We start from the raw sequence: 19,792 nt of genomic DNA on the forward strand, positions 1-19,792 counted from the left end.
TGACAAATACCTACGCAACATTTTTTGGTGTGTGTTTTGTTTGGCAGTCCTGATGCTATTAAATCTATAGACTTAAGAGCCAATCATCAGCATTCTTTGGCGACCCTTAAAGATTGGAACTACTGCACAGAAAAGTGTCATCTCACTTTCATCAGTTCACTCATTGATTTATACATTCATTCATTCAACAAATATTCCTTTTGCAGAGTACCTACCCTGCAAAACACTGTGAGCTCTGGGACATAAAGACAAAAATATAAATATACAATACAAAGACACCAACCCTTCTAGTAGCTTACAGATTTAGTAAAAACCAAAACCAAAACCAAACCAAACAAAACAAAAACCAAACACTGATTTGTTGGAAAATTATAACATGGTCTTGGGTTAGCAAAGTGTTTTCATCTTGAAGCTTTCTTGCTGCTTGGGGTTCTCTTTTGAGAATGATTTCTTGGCTCTATCTGGGCTCAGTTGGAAACAAAACAAAACAAAACCCAAAACTACTATGACCTATTAGCAGTGTCTCACGTAGACATGTGAGCAAAGAATGAAATTATTCCTGTAACAAAAATAAGAGCAATTTCCAGAGGAGGGGTTACTTTGAATTAGGAATACCTGAGAGGCTTTAGGGTGATAGAGGCTGTAAGTATTTCCAGGCAGGAACATGGTAGGGAGGGAGAAAGGCAAAGCAAGAGCACATGACAGGCTGGTGCAGGGACTAGACGGGGGATGCAGTATTAGGAGATGGATACAGATTAATGAGAGGTCACACTAAGATGTTTGGACTTTATTTGCAGCAAGTGGGTTAGAATTGAGGGCTTTTGAAAAGAGAATGGCCTGTGTTCCAGGAAAATCACTCAAACAGCATTTTGAAAGGGGGGTGGGGCTTAATTTTGAAATACATCTGACCCCAAGGTTTAAGGTGAAGGATGAAGGATTGTGGACTTAATACTATTTCTCCATTATATGTAGTGTTTTTTTTAAATTAAAGTTGTAGTTGGACACAGTATCTTTATTTTATTTATTTATTATCATGTGGTACTGAGGATGGAACTCAGTGCCTCACTCATGTTAGGCAAGCGCTCTACCGCTGAGCCACAACCCCAACCCTCTATTATGTTTTAAGAAACATTTAAAATTTTTTTCTCTTTGAAAGGACAGTAGGTAAACAGATGTCTTCTTTTTACCTGAAAATTTTAGAGAATGAATCATTCTTTATGCCCTTTCCATGCACTGATGCTTGATTAGTGCCTGTATTTATAAATTTGCAATAATACTACCACCTACTTCATTATGTGTAAAGGACTAATTTATTGGATTTTACATATCATAAATATTTTAGTAAATGTTTGCCATTATTATCCCATCTTTTAAATCAGCAAAATGGTTTTAAAAAAGCATTTTGGATGAAACTAACATTTCTCAGCTTCTGAAAGTGCAGCCTAAATAAATGTCTTCTTTCTTTACAAATTTAAGAAGTAGTGGAGAGAAGGAACGTTTCATGGAAACCTAATATGTACCTGGTGCTTCTGATCCCATGAAATGAATGGTACTTCCCTGTTTTACAGATGAAGGAACAGATTCTGAGATTGTTAAGAGGCATGATCCAGGCCACCCTCCATTAAAGAGCAAATTAATTTCTCTTTCCACTTCACGTTACCTGAGAGGTGTACGGGAGACAACAGATAAAACATGCATTCTGTGTGTGAAACACCAAGTCACGTGGTCTCTTTCTAGCAAACTTCCAATTATCTTTTTGTTTTAAGAATTTCCTGTTTCTGTTTGTGCTATATATATGTTTATACTAGCCCCTACCTCTCCCCTCTCATTAAAAAACAAACAAACAACAACAAAAAAAAAAAAAACCACAAACACCCTTGGAAATAACATCCATTCCCCCCTAATAGTCAGTTCTAACTTTCAGGCAAGTTTGAAACAGAATTTGTGAATAGGATCAAGATTGGATGGAGAAAAAGGTGAGGTAAGGGTCTGTTGTGGCTCTGAGGGCCTGGGAGGGAAGTGTTCCCTTGCTGTAGAGGGAATTACCTGACCCGATAGGAAATCAAGTTTATTGTAACTCGACTAAGTAAACAGTAATGTAACCCGGTTCTTCAATTTTTGATGTGCATGCTTTAAATGAGAGCGTGTCACATTTTCTCCCTTTCTTCCAGGAGCACACATTTTAGACCTGGCCTCTCTCCTTCTCCACCTAAAGCATGATTTCTCTTACTTCTGGCTGCCAGGCAGGAAATGTTCCTAGCCACAGGATAAGCTTCTCCTTTGAAGGGGAAAGGGGGAGGGGGAGACAAGGAAAAAAAGAAACAAAGAAAGAAAAACACAAACTTTACTAGAGCAGCTGGCAAGAGCTCTGAAGTATCAGGCAGGTTTCCAGTTTCCTAGAAGCAGGGATCCCCCTCCCCCAAACCGCCTGCACCCGTGGGCGTGGTTCCCAGTATATGTTAAATAGTCTGCCGGGTGCCCGTGGGTGTGGCTTTCAATGTATGCGAATTTGCCCGCCCCGCGCCAGTGGGCGTGGTTCCCAGAGTATGCTAATTTGCTTGCCCCACGGGAGGGGCCTTAGTGCCCCGGCGGCCTGACAGCGCGGAGAGAGCCTCTGGGCGCAAGGACGCGCGGCAGGGCTGGTGACAGGCTCCCGGCGCGCTGGTCCATGCTAGTCCCGGTCTTTGTTCTGGGGCCATCGCCGAGACATGCGCGGCTGACGATGGAGGTGGAGGACTCCGGCGGCGTGGTGCTGACCGCCTATCACTCGTACGCGCGCTCCCAGCAGCCCAGCGGCGAACAGCGCTGCGCGTCCCTGTCCGCCGCCAGTCACCCGCTCAGCAGGTAAGGGGAACTACACACTGGAGGGCAGCCCTCTCGGCTGGGCTGGTGCAGAGGTTGTATTCTGCAGCACTTATTTGCTGGGACACACCACTCGTGGCTTGATTGTTGTTTTAAGTTTTGGTGGACTAGATGAGTGAGACTGTTCTTTGTATTGTCCTGACTGGAAGTGCGAAATGCAAGAATCTCCCCACCCAGGGCTTAAGCTTGTCCAGCAGGGGTTAGCAGTGGAGTTATATATAGGCTTGATGCAATTTTATGATAAGTAAAACATTTATATCATTTCTGCCAAAGTTACCTATAAAGTATGGAAGATTTTTAAAATATAATTTAAAACTAAACATACAAAAAAGAAAAAAAACCCATACTGAATGACATTATCCTAAATCCTCAGAATAACTATTGAAAGCTTCTTTAGTAACTGCATGCCAACTAAATTAAAGAGTAGGTTGAGAGACACTTTAAAAAGTAAATTTCAGTAGACTTTAAAAAAAATTTTCATTTCTAGATGTTAAAAACCTTTAACATAGATTATAAGTAAATATATTTATACAATTATATAAATATATTGGTGTCAGCTGTTGATTATTGCTGATGTTTACTTTATACTGTAAATGCAATTATTACTTATTTCTTTGGGTCAAAAGAGATCTGCAACCATCTCACGTTGTGCATTTTAGATTTAGTAAATCAAGGATCTGTGTTAAATTGCTTTATCAGTGTTCATCTATTTGATACAAGATCAAGGCCAATTAGACTTCCACTGATTAAACCAAAAATGTTTAGATGGATAGACTAAAGTATTTGAGTGAATCATATGGTTTGATAGCTACACATTTAGGGAAGATTTAGTCTAAATATGACTATCTGCCGTAGATAAGTTGATGAATGTTTTTCTTTCACTGGCACAATTTGAGTGGTGTGCTTTTATTTCATCACATTGATTTTCATTGATTTTTTCCACATTTTTATCTTTAGTTACGTGATAATAATTACTTCTGTTTCCTAATTTCATTGATTTGTAACTTTATTTCTCAAAATATATTTTTGGCTGATATCCATGAGAGGAACTATCTACATTGGCATGAGATCTGTGTTTGGCTTGGCTAACAAAGAAAGAATTGTTTCTTTCAAAAAGAGCAGGTTGAGTAAAATCTCATTTTTATATAAAGACAATGAGAAATTAATGTATTCTTTCCAGCTTTAGGAATAGTGCATTATTTTAAAGCCTACTCGAAGATACAAAGATGCAATTGTTTTAGCATATTTTATTTTCAGAATCGTCAACATGGACTATTTTTACTTAGATTACAAGTTATGAAATAGATATAGATATAAGTGATTTGGAAAGAGGAATGGGTCAAGTCTGTGCATTTTAAAATGGCTATGGTGTAACTGTCCTATTTGTAAGTGCCAGCAGCTGTCTAGCAGCACCAGCCAGATATCTGAAACTACATCCGTTTCCAAAGCAAATTGGAGGGAGAAGTTTTATTAGCTCAGCATGTAGTGTTTTGGAATGATAATACATGAGAGCAAGAGAGTTGCATGTCATAGCTAGTGTTTTACCATAGGTTGCCAATTAGATTTATGTTGTTCTAAGTTTGCAGTTTTGATGATTGCCCTATACTTTCTACAGGACCTTACCCCTACAGTGGAATCAAAAGAGGATAACATAATTCCTTGGTCCCTAGTAAAAGCACTAAAAAAGAGGTTCCTGTATTTACAAGGAGCCAGAGGACATCTCATCATTAATCATGAGTCTGATAACAGAAATAATCAGCCCCAAGTTATTAACCTTTGACTCACTAACTACTGATCAATACTTCCTTTCAAGCCAAGAAGCAAGATGGTATTGTTCTACTTCTGAAGAAAGCACTCTCTCTTTCAAGAACACCCTTTCCTTTAAATTGCTTACATATTTGTAACCTATTTGTGGAGTAATAACCAGTATGTCCCTAAAAGCATACTATTGTATCTGACTTTATAAGTATCATCATTCTTTAGCTCTCTGTAGCATAAGTTCAAATCAAAGTAAACCTTTTCCAGGCCTTCACAACACCTCAGTTTATGTGTTTTTTTTTTTCTTTTTCTTTTTTTTTCCATACTTTTTGCCTGTTTCTTTCACTAAAATACAATATATTGTCTCTCTCTCTGATTTTGTCTGTTCCCCCCCATTATTGGGTTCCAAATGTCTAGAGCAGTTTCTATACATTATAGTACTCAATAAATATTTCTTGAATAAATTAATGAATTCCAACTAAGATTAAAAAAATGGCCAAGATAAAATGGTGGGAGTTTTAACAGCTGAACTCAACCTATTTGCATGTACTGTGTGCCAGCAACATATTAGACATTGGAGATACCAAGAAAAATGAGATATAATTCCTGCCCCCCCCCCAAAAAATGTGGGCAGACCAGTGGGATTTTTAGGAAAAAAGTTGAAATAAGTGGCAACATTTATTGATTTATTTATAAATCAATAGGCTTCAGTTATAAATCTGTATTTCCAACTTCCAATGAAAAACTCATCAAAGGATTTAGGAACTCCAACCTGTCTGAGGCTGAGTAATAGTAACAGCTGTTCCACTATATGGGCTGTTGGAGCTCCTGTTTGTTACACTGTCCAGATTGCTCTTCATCACTGAAGTGGAGTGTCTTTTTTAGTTTCTCCTGGGGCTGCCTATTATATTTCAATGAAGTAAGCAGCCAGTAAATTGTACTTGTCATTTACTTTGGCTTAGGATCAGATTGCCAGATTTTGACCATCAACTATACCAATTACTACCCTGTGGCTTTTGGCAGTTTATTTAAGCTGCTTAGAATATGAATCCACCCAAAGCAAGCCCCAGATGTACTTATTAGTTGCATTATGACTGCTATCCTGTTAATTACAGTGTTAATGTATGTAAAGGGGAAAAGTAAAACATTTTTGGTATTTGTATCCCTATCAGGGAAATGGGAAAATAAAACAGGATTGAGAACCTGGTTTTTCAAAAAAAGTTGGCCATTTAAAACTCAAATATCTTAGTTTTATGTCTCCCATTTCAGAATTAGGAAGGATTCAAAGGATCACTCATTCTTATCTCATTTGATCAATGGTTCAAACTATATGGGATATAACAAGTGAAATCATCTCCAGTCATGTGAATGCATGGCTTTTAGAGGGAGTTATGGATACCTAATTGATTTTAGGTTGGGCTAGATTGACAATAGTCCTCTCCAGGTTTAAATTCATTTTTAAAAATGAATATTCAGGGTTGGATTTGTGGCTCAGTGGTATAGTACTTGCCTAGCTCTTGCAAGGCCCTGGGTTCCATCCTCATAAAAATGAATAAATAAAACAAAGGTATTGGGCTGGGGATGTGGCTCAAGCGGTAGCGCGCTCGCCTGGCATGCGTGCGGCCTGGGTTCGATCCTCAGCACCACATACCAACAAAGATGTTGTGTCCGCCAAGAACTAAAAAATAAATATTAAAAAAAAAATTCTCTCTCTCTATCTCTCTCTCCTCTCTCACTCTCTCTTTAAAAAAAAAAAAAACAAAGGTATTGTGTCCAACTACAACTAAAAAATAAATATTAAAAAAATCAATATTTAATGTGGATAAGTTAATGACTTGAATTTTTTTTTTGTGTGTGTGGTCCTGGGTTCGATCCCAGGACCTTGTACATGCAAGGCAAGCACTCTACCAACTAAGCTATATCCCCAGCCCCAATATCTTGATTTTTAATATTCAGATTATACTTTGTGCATCTCATCCTGATGCAGTCTCAGATAAGTTGAGGATACATTGTGCCAGTAAATAAGAACAGTTAATGCTTCTTTGTTCTTCTGTTTTTGCTATTTGTATTTGCTTGGAAATCCGTTGGATCATTTAAAGACTGTTATATTTCCTTTGAGCCTTTGGGCTGTTCTCCCCAGTGTTTCTTTAAGAATTCTAATGTATTTCTTACAATCTCTATCATCATATTCCTTGATTCTGACAGTGCTCAAGGATGGATAGATTTGGTTAATTCTCTTAATTAATTCTTATCCTCACATTATTTTTGCCTTTTGAAATTTTCTTAGGAATTAATTCAAAGGAACTCTACGAAGTCTACTTTTGTTGTTACTCTTCATAGAGAGTGCTTGTGACATTGAATACTTGTAACATTTAATTTCAAGTTGTTTCTTTGGAGCAGGCAAGAGAGCCATCAAGATTTTATGAATTCTCAGTTTTGCTAAAATAAATGGTTGAAATTGCCTTTAAAGTAATCACTAATGTATTTACAAAAGAAATCCAGAGAATTCAGAGTATTGTGGAATCACCTTCATGTGGATGAAGATGGCCACTTTTTCTTAACTTTTTATTTTGATATAATTTTAATCTTGTAGAAAACTTGCAAAAGTGTGCTTAACCTGGATTCCTGAATTTTAAGGATTTTAGAAAGGCAGAGCTTCTACTTAAAATCCTGAGAATATTGTCATATATTCAAGATAATTTCACTTGGAAGCAGTGGCTAAAAATAAAGCTGTATATCTGAGTTTTTTTTCAAAGATTTCCTTAATTATATACAAATAAGAGTGTACAACAGTTTTTGAGGAATGTATAGTATAAAATGGTCATGATTATTCTGATGTTTATCTAGTTATACCATAAACTTCCTGGTAGAGGACAAAAATAGAGGAGGAAAAAAAGCAATTCTTCCTCAAAAACAAATTTAAACACTAACCAAGGTCATCCTTGGAATTCTCCCTCTACAGCAGTGTTTCAACTTTGTGAAGGGGTTGTTGTTTTTTAATAGTATAACTATTTATATGATAATAATTTGATGAAAAATGTAACCAATGATGATTAGGAAGTAAATATCTTATTTTGAGGAAGAACTACATTTAGAAACTTTTAGTGATGTATTTTTTGGTAACTTTCTGTGTTGAAATTAATTCATTAAGAAAGATATTTATTTCAAGATGCAAATTTTTGCTACATTAAACTTTAAATCTCTATGAATTTATGCATACATATAAAGAGAAACTAAATTCCGGGGGATTATAGGTATATTTGTTCTAGAGGACTGAAAAATAGTAATGGAAATAGTATTCTTGGGAGAGAATAGGAATTTATAGGTCATTCTTAATGTTGTGGTTGAAACCAGACTTGGAGTCTCTGGTTTCTTTTTACAGTGGGATCCCTGCTGAGCCTAGGTACCTCCATGTGTAGAGCTATTGGGAAACATCTGGTACATTTCCTTTGATCTTTCCATTTGACTAAACATTTGGTCAGTTGTACTATCCATTTTTAACCTGCTCATTTCTCCCTGCTCATTAATCACTAATGTATTTACAAAAAATCCAGAGAATTCAAGAGTGTTGTGGAATCACCTTCATGTGGATGAAGATGGCAACTTTTTCTTAACTTTTTATTTTGATATAATTTTAGTCTTGTAGAAAACTTGCAAAAGTAAACTTAACCTGGATTCCTGAATATCAATGGCTTACATAGCTGGAGTTACCATTGTCAAAACTAAACAAACTACTTCTGACATAATAGTATTAGTACAGGCTGTGTTCTGATTTTTCCAGATTTTTTTTTTCCTAGAATGGACTTTTCAAAATGTTGTAGAGCTAAATTCAATATACCAAACTGAATTTAGGTATGTTTCCTGAGTGTCCTCCAATCTGTAACAGTTTGTTCTTGTCATTTGTGACTCTGGCACTTTTTGAGGACTGGTTGCTGATTTTGCAGGACCTAGTCCTTTAATTTGGGTTGGTCTGATATCTACTCATGATTAGACTGAAGTTATGCATTTTTGATGAAAATTCTGCAGAAGTGATGTTGGCCCATCATACCAGTGGGTACATGATGATAATGTGTCTTAATGTTGATTGTAAGTTTGGTTACCTTGTTAAGGTGGTGTCTGCCAGGTTCCATGCTATGAAATTACTATTTCCCCCTTTGTAATTTATAATTATCTTCATACTTTGAGACTATGCAAATATCCTCTTCTCAGATTTTCCTCTTCTAATTTTAGCAACCATCTATGGATATTGCCAGTAAAATTTATTACTGTCGTTTCTTAAGGGTGTTTTTCTGGGGGAGTGTATGTGTGCTCATGGTTGAACTCTAGTAGCTTTACCACTGAATTACAACCCCAGATCTTTTTAATTTTTATTTTGAAATAGGTCTCGCTAGATAGGTCAGGCTGGCTTTGAACTTATGATACTCCTGCCTCAGCCTCCAGAGCCACTGGGATTATAGGAGTGCACCACTGCCCAGGCTAATGACTTTTAAAATTTTCTTTTAGTTTGACTTATTTTACATACAATAAAATATACAATCAGCATTCCTTAAGATTTTATTGTTTTTATGTTCTTCACCTTTAGAAAGTAAACGAAATGTAAATGGGCACCAGTAGTTATTTAAATCTAAAGTTCTTTTCAGTTCAGATACAAGGGACAATAAAATGACTTAATTTTGCCTGATCTGATGCATGAAAACTATAAAAGTAAATTCCCTAATTTTCAAAGTTCCATGAATTCTTGGAAGCAAAATTTTATTAGAGGGTTAAGAGAAAGAAAGAATCAGAAAGTTAATAAATTAAATATTTTGTTAAGAGAGGGTGGTTGTTCTTAAATCCCACATTTCCTGGAGAGTATTACTAAGACTATCTTTTCTTAGAAGTATTTTGGTAGCTGATGGAAAACACTTTCTTGAGGTGTTACATGAACATCTGAAAATGTATTTTGACTAAAGTAAGCATTCTTATTTACGTATAATCAGAATTTCTTCTCATTCCATCCTCAAACCAAACAATTTCATTTCTGAAATAATTGACACACTCTTACTTCAATGAATTCTAGCCAACAATAAAAGTAAACTGTTATTGTAGCAAAACATAAGAGGTGGATAGAATGTTTCTCAGAAGGAAATTTTGGGAATAAATTATATCTGGCTCAGTTGTTAGCCTTGTATTGTTTTTAAGCCACTTTGAATGAAAATGCAAAATGAAAAGGCATACCTTTAAATAGTGTAGACATTAACCTTAGAGACTTGTCATCATAAAGAGCATGATTAAAGTGCAATAGTAAAGATACTTATTAAGATATTGTTTGCTTGCCTTACTAGTAAATAACCTATATGGCATATTGTTTTTTCTCTTATATAATTTATTATTTTTTGTTATTTCTTCCTTATTTTTAGGCATCCCTGAAACTCTTTAACTTGCTTTTTAAAAAAATTTCTAATATTATTACTTTTAACTTGGAATTTACTTTTAATCAGATAGCCAAGCTTATAGGTAAAGATAATGCTGTTCAAAGGGCTACAGTGTATAGTCTTTGTTGAAGAATTTAATAGAATTTATTTATTTTGGTTTCTTGGAGATATTTTTAGTTTGCTTGCTTTGATTTTCTTGCGGATTTCTAGTTATTGGAGTTGATGAGTTTTGTGTAACTCACTATTATCACATGAAGTTCAAATTATTCATTTCTTTGTGATTCCTGGAGGATGTGTATCAAAACAAAATAACAATATATCCAAAATCTTAAAGGTGCTTTAGTCTCTAAAATGTGAAGTAAAGAAAATAGCAAATAATTTTATTATATATTCATCTTTTAAAAAAGAGTTTTGATACATTCTTTGAGTGTCAATTATATCACTCTTGAATAAATGAATATTATGGATAAACCATCCATTTGACAGGATGAGGTGCCCTATAATTCCAAGGGTGGGAGAGCACATACTCAGCGTACTTAGAGAACCAGCTGTGTGGCTCATATTACTCTTAAAAACTAATTAAGTCTGTGCATTCCATTTCCAATCCCTCAGATGAATAGATGATGAACGCACACAAACACAACACAAAAGACAGTAAGGAGACACCAGACACCAAGGATGAAGTAGTGTGTAGTGATTTTTGAATTTTCAAACACTTGAGATTTATTTGTACTATTTCAGTCATTCTAAGTTGTGGTATTGATTATCTTATATATATGAAGACAAATCTTTATATCTATGGTAAACTCTGTGGTCAGCCACAAAATTTTTCTTTTGTATATCTGTAATGTGTAAGGTAGAGATTCCTTTGAAGTTTCCTGATAATTATTCAATTATGAAACTCAATGTAGAAAACACTGACCCTTGCATTTGCCACTAAAGAAATACTCACTAATGTATTTGCATTTATATAAAGATCCATCCATACATTTATGTTTTTCAGATCAGTAGAAAAATCTGGAAACAATCTTAAACATGTTTAAATTATAACTAATCTTTACGTTATATCTAATTATATGATGATACCTTTTCTTCCCACTTCTCCCCTCACTCTCACTACCACATTTAAAAAATTTATACAGTGACCCAAGTTAATATATCAGTGGTTAGATTCAATCCATCTTTAAGGGGCAAGAGATGAAAAACAAAATAAGAGAAAATAAATGCAATCCTAGAAGTAAGGCTAACCTTATTTTCCAAAGGTTTCCTTGACAATAGTACTACTCAGAACAGTTATTAGCTGTCGTAATAAACTACAATCTACCAATATAATTATAATTTGGCAATTAGTCATCATTGTCCTGTGATGTCATTTAAAAACAGACAGACACACCTGATTTTACTGAGCTTACTAGGGGCCAAACGCTATGCTACCAGCCTGACATGCATTATCCCATTAATCCTTACAACAGTCCTGTGGCATGAGAAGCAGCTCAGGCACAGAAAAGTAGCCCATGACCACACAGCAAGATAATGAGAGAGCCATAAATCCTACTCAGCCTTCTGCCAAAACTGGTGCTTTTAACCCATCATTAAATTGTAACATTGTTTAATATATTATAGACTTATTGTTTTTATGCTTTAATTTTATTATAGGTTTATTAAGAGCATGTACAGTTTCATCTCATATCCCCATTAGCACCAGCAATAGCAACTTTCACATAATAGATTTTATAAATACTCAGTTTTGATTTAGTCTTTCCTTTTGCAAAACTTTCTATTCTATTTTGATGGAATAAGCATAGAATGGGTTACATATACATGTATATAAATAGCTCATTTGTGCAATTTTGTTATCACTTGAAGGAACTTCAGTAATAGGATTATACCACCCCCACCCCCACCCCCGTTTCAAAGCTATATTCTTGCCCTTCATGCAGTCTTATTTAGGTAACAATATTTTAGACAAAATTTGCTCAAGTCATTCAGATTGTCCAAGAATGTAAGATCCAAGCAAGAATGACTAAGAAAGTAAGATCTAAGCAATCAGTAAATGGAAATCTTTCTGTGGCTCTTTTTCCCCAATTGTAGAAGGGGGAAGGACAGTTTTTATCCCGTAATCCTTAGGTTCATGTTCCTAGTAACAAGATTTTAGGATTTCTCCCTTCAGTTTTATTAATTGCTTTATTAGGCTGTAGGACAAACTTCTGTGATTAAAACATATTTTTCATTTAATTCCTTCCCATATGATTAATAACATAAGACATTTTAATGCAAGTTGAGAGGAGGCAGTATTCTATGAGAATAAATGGGGCCTTCCTCCTCAGGTTTCTACTTCATCCTGATTTGGAACCAACCAAGGGACCAAGTTAGGTTCTACATTATGACCTGTGGAGATCAATTCTATTCTATATCTTGCTCAAAAATATAGGGTGATGCAGGGTGCTGTGTGTGGATCTGTAGTCTTAGCTACTTAGAAGGCTGAGGTGAGAGGATCACTTAAGCCCAGAACTTCAGGGCCAGCCCGGGTCACATAGTGAGAACCTGTCCTGGGGGAAATAAAAAATAGGATAGGTTATAGAAATCTGGACCCCAGAGCATTACACAACCCTTACCCATCAGTGATCTCTTAGGGTCACAGATGATGCTGACCTAAAATGAGCTTCAAAGATTTCCATTTATACAACTAATCCTGGGTCCTTCCTGACCTGGCCTTGAATTTTTGGTAGAGGCCAGAAATTGGAATGGCCTCTAGTCTCTGGTTGCTTATGTTTATTTTCTAGGTATTCACTTTGGTAAATTTCAGTTCCTAGTAAACAAGAACTACAGATACCATACAGTCATGTTAGTCACATGTAAACAGTGGTCTGGGCCAACTGTCACATCTCTAGGCGTGTTTTCTCCCTCTTCTTAACCAGCTGGGGAGTTCAGAGTGTGTTGCTGAGAGGATTAGGCTTCATGAAGACCAGTCATGAATGAGGACAGCAAGTAGCAATCTCTGTGGTTCAACTGGGAGGTGAACTAGGGAGAAGCAGGAAAAAGGAACCTGTTGAGGCAGGTTCTGAATTTTGTTCTACTGATTTCGGTCACCTGCTCCAATCACAGCAGCATGCACTCCAGCTGGTGCCTTGGCCTACCTTGCTCAGTCAGGCCAACAGCAAGGGCCACTCAGAGGGAGGAAGATGGGCCTCCAGACTGGGAAGCATGAAAGGGTAGAACTAGAGAAGGATTGAGGTGGATTTTGAGAATGGCATTTCCTTTGCTTCCTTTCCAGAGCTGCTATAACTCTGTATGTTATCTCACCAAGAGTATCTCTGAGAGGCTTGAAAACATAACTTGCTTTGCCTTTTCATTGGCATCTTAAAGAAAAACATTTACTGACCTCAATAGAATAAGCAATTAATGGGGAAAAGAGCTGACTGAAAGTTTTCCGCAGTTTCTGTTTTGGAAAACAGAGGATGCCTAGGCCTGTGATTTTTAACACACTCAAGTCCTCTCTGCCTCGTTTATAAAGCTCCGGGATTACAAGGTTGACTTGACAACTGTTTTTTTTTTTTATAATGTCTGAATTGTGCTTAGTTGCAGAAAGCTCCACACTGGAGGACTCCCACTCTGCCAGTTGCTGGCACATGTAATAGAGAAAAGCAGGCATGTCCTGAGAATCTAAAGCTGTGTCATGCTTGGTGAGACAGTGAGTCAATACCAGCTAAAACAACATGAGGCATCGCTTGTGGGAAGCCCAAATGTTGATTATATCAATCTTAAGCATGATGCTCCTCTTTTCCAGTGCTTCCAAAGTTCTCATGGGAGTTTAAAAAACTAGCACCAATTCTCTAATAGTTTGTGGAAATGCTTTGCTACTGAGAAGCTTTTAAAATGTGTTGAAAAAGGGAGTTCTTTTCAGTTAGCCAAATCTTACCCCTATTCACCCACTCTTCTGTCTCTTTCATACTCCTGCCCATACCCTGCTCAAACCAATCTGGGTCATTCTGTTTTAGTCTGATTTAAGAGCTATTGGGTTAAAATCCATATAATCAAAAGTGTAATCTCTAGCTGTTTGTTCATTCGGTTCCAGGATCTCTCAGTCTATTTGTTCCTCTGGATCATAAATCATGGGTTTAAAGTAGACCAGGAAGGGGTGGAGAAATGGCTTAGAAGGCTCATGCATTTGTTCAAGGAAAGATAATCTACATTCAGGTTATGGGAATATGGATGAAAGGGACTAGTAGATTCTATGGGGAAAACCAGCAACTAAATTAATATGATTTAGTGATTAAATGCATAATGAGGACTAGGAAAAAATGACTTAGGTTTCTGTCTGGGAGTGTTACTAGCTGAAATTGTGAATTCTGGTGGATGAGTAGATTATAGATGGTATGATGATGGGTTTCACATGGGAACGTGACCTCTAGGATCCTGTGAGATCATGAAGTATATATGTTTAGCAGACAGTTGGCTGTATAAGTCAGAATTTTAGGAGGGAGATTATGGCCAAAAGTTTTTAAAAATATTTATTTATGAGAGACTTTAGTGCTGGGGGATAGTCCAGGCTGGGATAGGATGCGCTTTGGCAGGAGAGAGTAGAGTCTCCATAGAGACAGTGGGAGAACAAAGATGGAAATCCGAGCAGCAATGCCAAGTTGGGAAAAGCAGGGCCTGAGAGCCTGTAACAGAGATCAGAAAGACTGGAGCAGTCTGGAAGCCATGGTGTTGGACTCAGAATGATCCGACAGCTACATCAAGAGTAGCAAAATGGCCAGTAAGGGTGAAAGCTGAGAATCATCTTCTGGACTTTTAGTGTGGATATTAGTGATACTCTTTGTTGCAGTGGGTTTAATAGAGTTGTAGAGTTGGAGGCCAGTTTGCTACAGGTTGAAAAGTGAAGGTCAAGGAAACAAATGGAGGCAGCAAGAAGAAGTGATTCCTTCTAAAAGCTTACTTTTGAGAAGAAAAGAGAGAATGGTGGCAGACTGAATTTGGGAGGTTTTTGTTTTTGTTTTTTTTTTTTTTGAGAGAATTTTTTTTTTTTAATATTTATTTTTTAGTTCTCGGCGGACACAACATCTTTGTTGGTATGTGGTGCTGAGGATCAAACCCGGGCCGCACGCATGCTAGACGAGCGCGCTACCGCCTGAGCCACATTCCCAGCCCCTGGGAGGTTTTAAAACTTACCAAAAAAAAAAAAAAAAGGTGAAAATCGGATAGAAGTCAAGAAAGAAACCTAGCAATTCTAAAATTTAGGGCTTAACACATGTCTTTCCATTCTTAAAATCCTTGGCTAATGCACGTCATGTTTGCTTTGAGTGTGTTCCCTCAAACTTGCTGTGCAGAAGTTTGGCCCCTCAATGTAATAATATTGAGAGATGGTGGATCTTTAAGAGGTAAGGCCTAGCCTGCATGATGACACATGCCTGTAATCCCAGTGATTGGGAAGGCTGAGGCAGGAGGATTGCAAGTTCAAGACTATTGTCAGCAATTTAGTGAGACCATATCTCAAAATAAAAAGGACTGAGGATGTAGTTTAGTGGTAAAGCAGCCCTGGGTTCAATCCCCAGTACCAAAAAAGAACAAAAAGAAATCAGAGGTAGGGCCTACTGAAAAGTAATTAGGTTATTGGCACCCCACCTTCAGCATTACAAGGACTAATGTAGTTCTTGAAGGCTGAATTAGTTTTCTTTAGAGTAGATTGTTATAAAATGAGATCACCCCATGCACTTCTGCATGCAATCAATCCTTTTCCCTCTTCTCTCCCACATTGTGATGCAGCCAGGGGACCCTCATGAGAATCCTGGGAACCTGCCATTTAGACCCTCTAGACACCAGAATCATGAGCCATTTTAGCTTTTTTGTTATAAAGTACCCAATGTCAGGTATTTTGTTATAATAATACAAAGTGGACTATCACAATACATATTATTTTTGCTTATAGGATGAAACTTTATCCATAACCCTACAGTAGTATGGAAGTATCATTAGGATAAGAGCATTGTCTATTTTCCTTATCACTGAGTCCTTACCTATTGTCTGCTCCCCACCATCAAAGGGCCTGATACTTAGAATCTTAACAAATGGTTTCTGAATGAACACAGTGGAAGCTGAAATGTGGAAATATGACTGTCTCTTGATGAGAAGCTATTGGGTATACCTTCTGAAATATGCACATCTCTTCCTTTCTGAAATTTTCTCAGAGAGAGAGGATCTTCTAAATTAACCTTCATTCATAGAATAACAAACTATTACAAGTATGCCATCAATTGAAGAATAACTAATAAATATCAAAACTGGTAATAGTTCATAAACACCCATACCTTGGTAAAAGAAGTACAGCATACATAGATACTTATTAGAATATATCCGCCATTGCTTTAAAGATTAAGATTTGCTATGGATCATTTCACTCATTAAAACATGAAAATTTTAAATTCTAATTCTTACAAAAGTGCAATTGAAGAAAGATTTATTGAGCCCCTGTATGCCATATATGTTGGTGCTACAAAAGCGGTTCGTAGTTGATCCCTAAGAGAAAATAGATAGGTATGTTGAGGGTCAGTATCAGCAGCAACCAAAACTGGAGCTCCCTCAGAACAGAAATTGTATTTGTCATCTTAGGATCCCAAACATTCAGCCTAATGTCCCCGAATGGACACTCAATATTTGAACAGTTGAATGAATGAATGAATGAATGAGGAAAATGCATCAGATATTCTGGAAGAACAGAAAAGATTTAACCAACACTCAAGGCTCAGGTTCAAGAAATGCTTCTTGGAGGAGTTAATTCAATTAAAGATTTAAGATTCAATTAAATCTTAAAAGAGTGAGCATGTGTTAACAGGGCAGTTATAAGAGTTGGAAGAGTTTTTGGCAGACAAACCATTATAAGAGAAGGGTATTGCAACCTGTAGCTGCAGTTGCTGGTCTTGCTGAGGCCATTCAGTATGAAACAAGTGGGAGAGGGTCATAATTGTTCAGTGTGCTCTCTGGCTGGAATGATTAGGGTCAGAATGTACTCAGTGACATGCCGTTTCTTCATTTGGATAATGAAGGGATTCCACTAGCTGACCTCTAGGGTCTTTTAAAACGTGAATCTAGTTTTCCTCTATGATTAAGGTGGAAAGTAACTAGATAATTGTAGACCTATACTAATTTTAGAATAACATGTTTCCCCCTCTAGTTTAACTTTGCTCATTCAATTGATCTCACAGGTCCTTGAGCTGTCTCAGTAGCATGAATTTTTGATTAGTTTGAGATTGCTTTACTACAACCAAGCAACCTACATGAGGATTAATATATCAGTAAGGTGCTTGTCTTTAAACTTCTCTTTGAAAAATATAGCCTATCCAAGAAGCAGAAGTGATTTATATATTTCAGGAGTTATAAATTGGGAGCTTACTTAGTAGGAGTGTTGTGTGCTATTTAAGAACACCATGGCCCTTTATTTTTTAATCTATTTTTATTTATCTATTGTTATTTTTAGATAGTATACACTAATGACTTCTTTTTGGAAAGACAAATTTTGTTAATATTGTATTAATGCAATATTTAATACTTTACATAATTTAATTTAATCATATTTAATCCAATTTAAATAATTTAATTTATAGTTATTTTGGTAGAAAATTAGAATAAATTTAATATAATTTAAATAAAGCAGAGATTTCTAGAAAACATGTGAGCATATTGTGGAATATTTTCTCTGTGTTCTTAATTTTCTAATAAAATATATATATATATATATATATATATATATATATACACACACACACACACACACACAAATTAAGGAAAAAAAATCACTTCATGTTTTCCTTATTGTCTGCTTTTGAGCTTCTTCTGACACATTAGGTCCTACGCTGAGGCCTTGTTACAAGAATGTGCCTATAAAGGAAATGGGCTTAGAGAACTGTCTCTAAGGACTGTCTCCCCTGCCCCCATCTTTTTCTCTCTCTTTCTCTTCCCTTCTTATCTGCTACTCTGAGGGGGAAATTATACTCAAGCACATCATTTTATCAGAGCTTGAAAGTGGTAATAATGCAGACAGACCATTTGTTGGTTTTATTTAATTATTGTACCTGTCATCCAGCTATCTTTCAGGGACTGGTTGTTGGATGTAAGGAGGTGGGGTAGGAAAGTAAGTAGGTTTAGATTAAAACTCATTTCGGGGTCAGAAAATTGAACTCACAATTCTGCTCTCAGGATGTGGGATCTGGAGACTTATTTCTCCATGGTAGACCCAGACCAAGCTAGGATGGAATCAAGGTGTTTTACTTTTCCAAAGTGTGTGTGTGTGTGTGTGTGTGTGTGTGTGTGTGTGTGTGTATTTGTGCGTACTTTTCAAAAACTTCTGATGGTGAAATTATAGGTCTTATTCTGATGGTGAAATTATAGGTCTTTTTCAGGGAACAGAGAAGAGTTCTTTAGGCAGGAAGTCACACACCTTAATGTACATTATTTACACTAGGGATCGGTGAAGTTTTTCTGCAGAAGACCAATATTTTGAGCTTTGCTTGTTATATAACCTCTGTTACAACTCTGTTGTTGTTAACACAGAACAGACATAGACAAATATGTAAACCAGTAGGTTTGATTATGTTCTTAAAACCTTATTTGAGCCAGTTGTGGTGGCACACACCTGTAATCTCAGTGACTCAGGAGGCTGAGGCAAGAGGATTGCAAGTTCAAGGCCAGCCTCAGCAACTTAGCAAGACCCTGTCTCAAAATAAAAAATAAATAAGGCATCTCAGTGGTAGATGTGTGTTAAATCCCTGTAATCACCCCCCCACACACACACCAAAAAAATGAAGGGAGAAAGAAAAAATAAAGAATACACCTTTATTGAAATATTTATAAATATTTATGGCCCATGGATTGGTCCATGGGCCATAAATATCCAGCTACTGACTGAATCATTGTCATATTTTGGAACTTTAATGTCCTCTAAAGACCCAGCTGCTAAGGGTTAGTCACCAGCCTGTGGCACCTCTAGAAGGTGGGCTGTCATAGAAGGAAGTTAGGTCATTAGGTTGTACCCTTAAAGGAATATTGGTTGCTGGTTGCTTCCTGTCTTTTTTACTACCCACTGTGAAGTGAGCAGACTTCCTCTGTAATGTGTTCCCGCCATGATATATGGTGCCACTGCAGGCCCAAAGCAACCAGGCCAATAAATCAGGGGCTGAAACCTCTGAAACCATGAGCCAAAACAAACTTCTCCTCCTTATAAGTTGTTTCTGTCAGGTGTTTTGGTCCTAGTATTGGGAAACTGAAGACTACAGACAGCTTCCTGTTCTGTCTACTCATGAAACTTGTATAGCAAGTCTGTCACAGCAAAATACAGAGAATTAGATCTCCAGAACATAGAAAGCTGAAAGGGACCTGAGGTTGTACCTGTTAATCACCTATGCTTGTTAAAGTGTGAACACTGAATCTCAGTATAGTAGCTTTTCAAGAACCCAGATAAATCACTCTCCTATCTTTCAGTGTTCATTGCTCTGTTCTGTTTATGATGGATGTGAGTCACATTAACCCAAACATACCATTGGATTGACAGTTGGGGAGACTATCTTAGCTCAAATATTTTAAAGTAGTAAAAGAGAAAGCAAGAGACAAAAAAACAGATGAAGGAATTTAGGTGATAGCATTCTGAAAATGTAATCAAGGGATATCTTAAGAAAGGATGGGAACTATACATTTAGCAAGCAGATTAATTACTGGCAAAAAAGGCACAGTATACTGATCAGTTTTCCAAATCATTGTTTTAAAAT

General features: G+C 36.7%; 1 protein-coding gene across 2 annotated transcripts in view; it reads left to right on the top strand.

The window, feature by feature from the left end:
- The first annotated feature begins 2,634 nt into the window (after positions 1-2,634).
- Arhgap28 (Rho GTPase activating protein 28) overlaps positions 2,635-19,792 on the top strand; it is a 180,271-nt gene continuing 163,113 nt past the window's right edge. For both annotated transcript variants that reach the window (XM_077792228.1, XM_077792229.1), the window contains exon 1: positions 2,635-2,844. In XM_077792228.1, coding sequence (XP_077648354.1) covers positions 2,669-2,844 — 176 coding nt within the window. In that variant the 5' untranslated portion in view covers positions 2,635-2,668. The remainder of the gene's footprint in view (positions 2,845-19,792) is intronic.

This window comes from Urocitellus parryii, chromosome 13 (genome assembly GCF_045843805.1).
Source record: "Urocitellus parryii isolate mUroPar1 chromosome 13, mUroPar1.hap1, whole genome shotgun sequence".
NCBI lineage: Eukaryota > Metazoa > Chordata > Mammalia > Rodentia > Sciuridae > Urocitellus > Urocitellus parryii.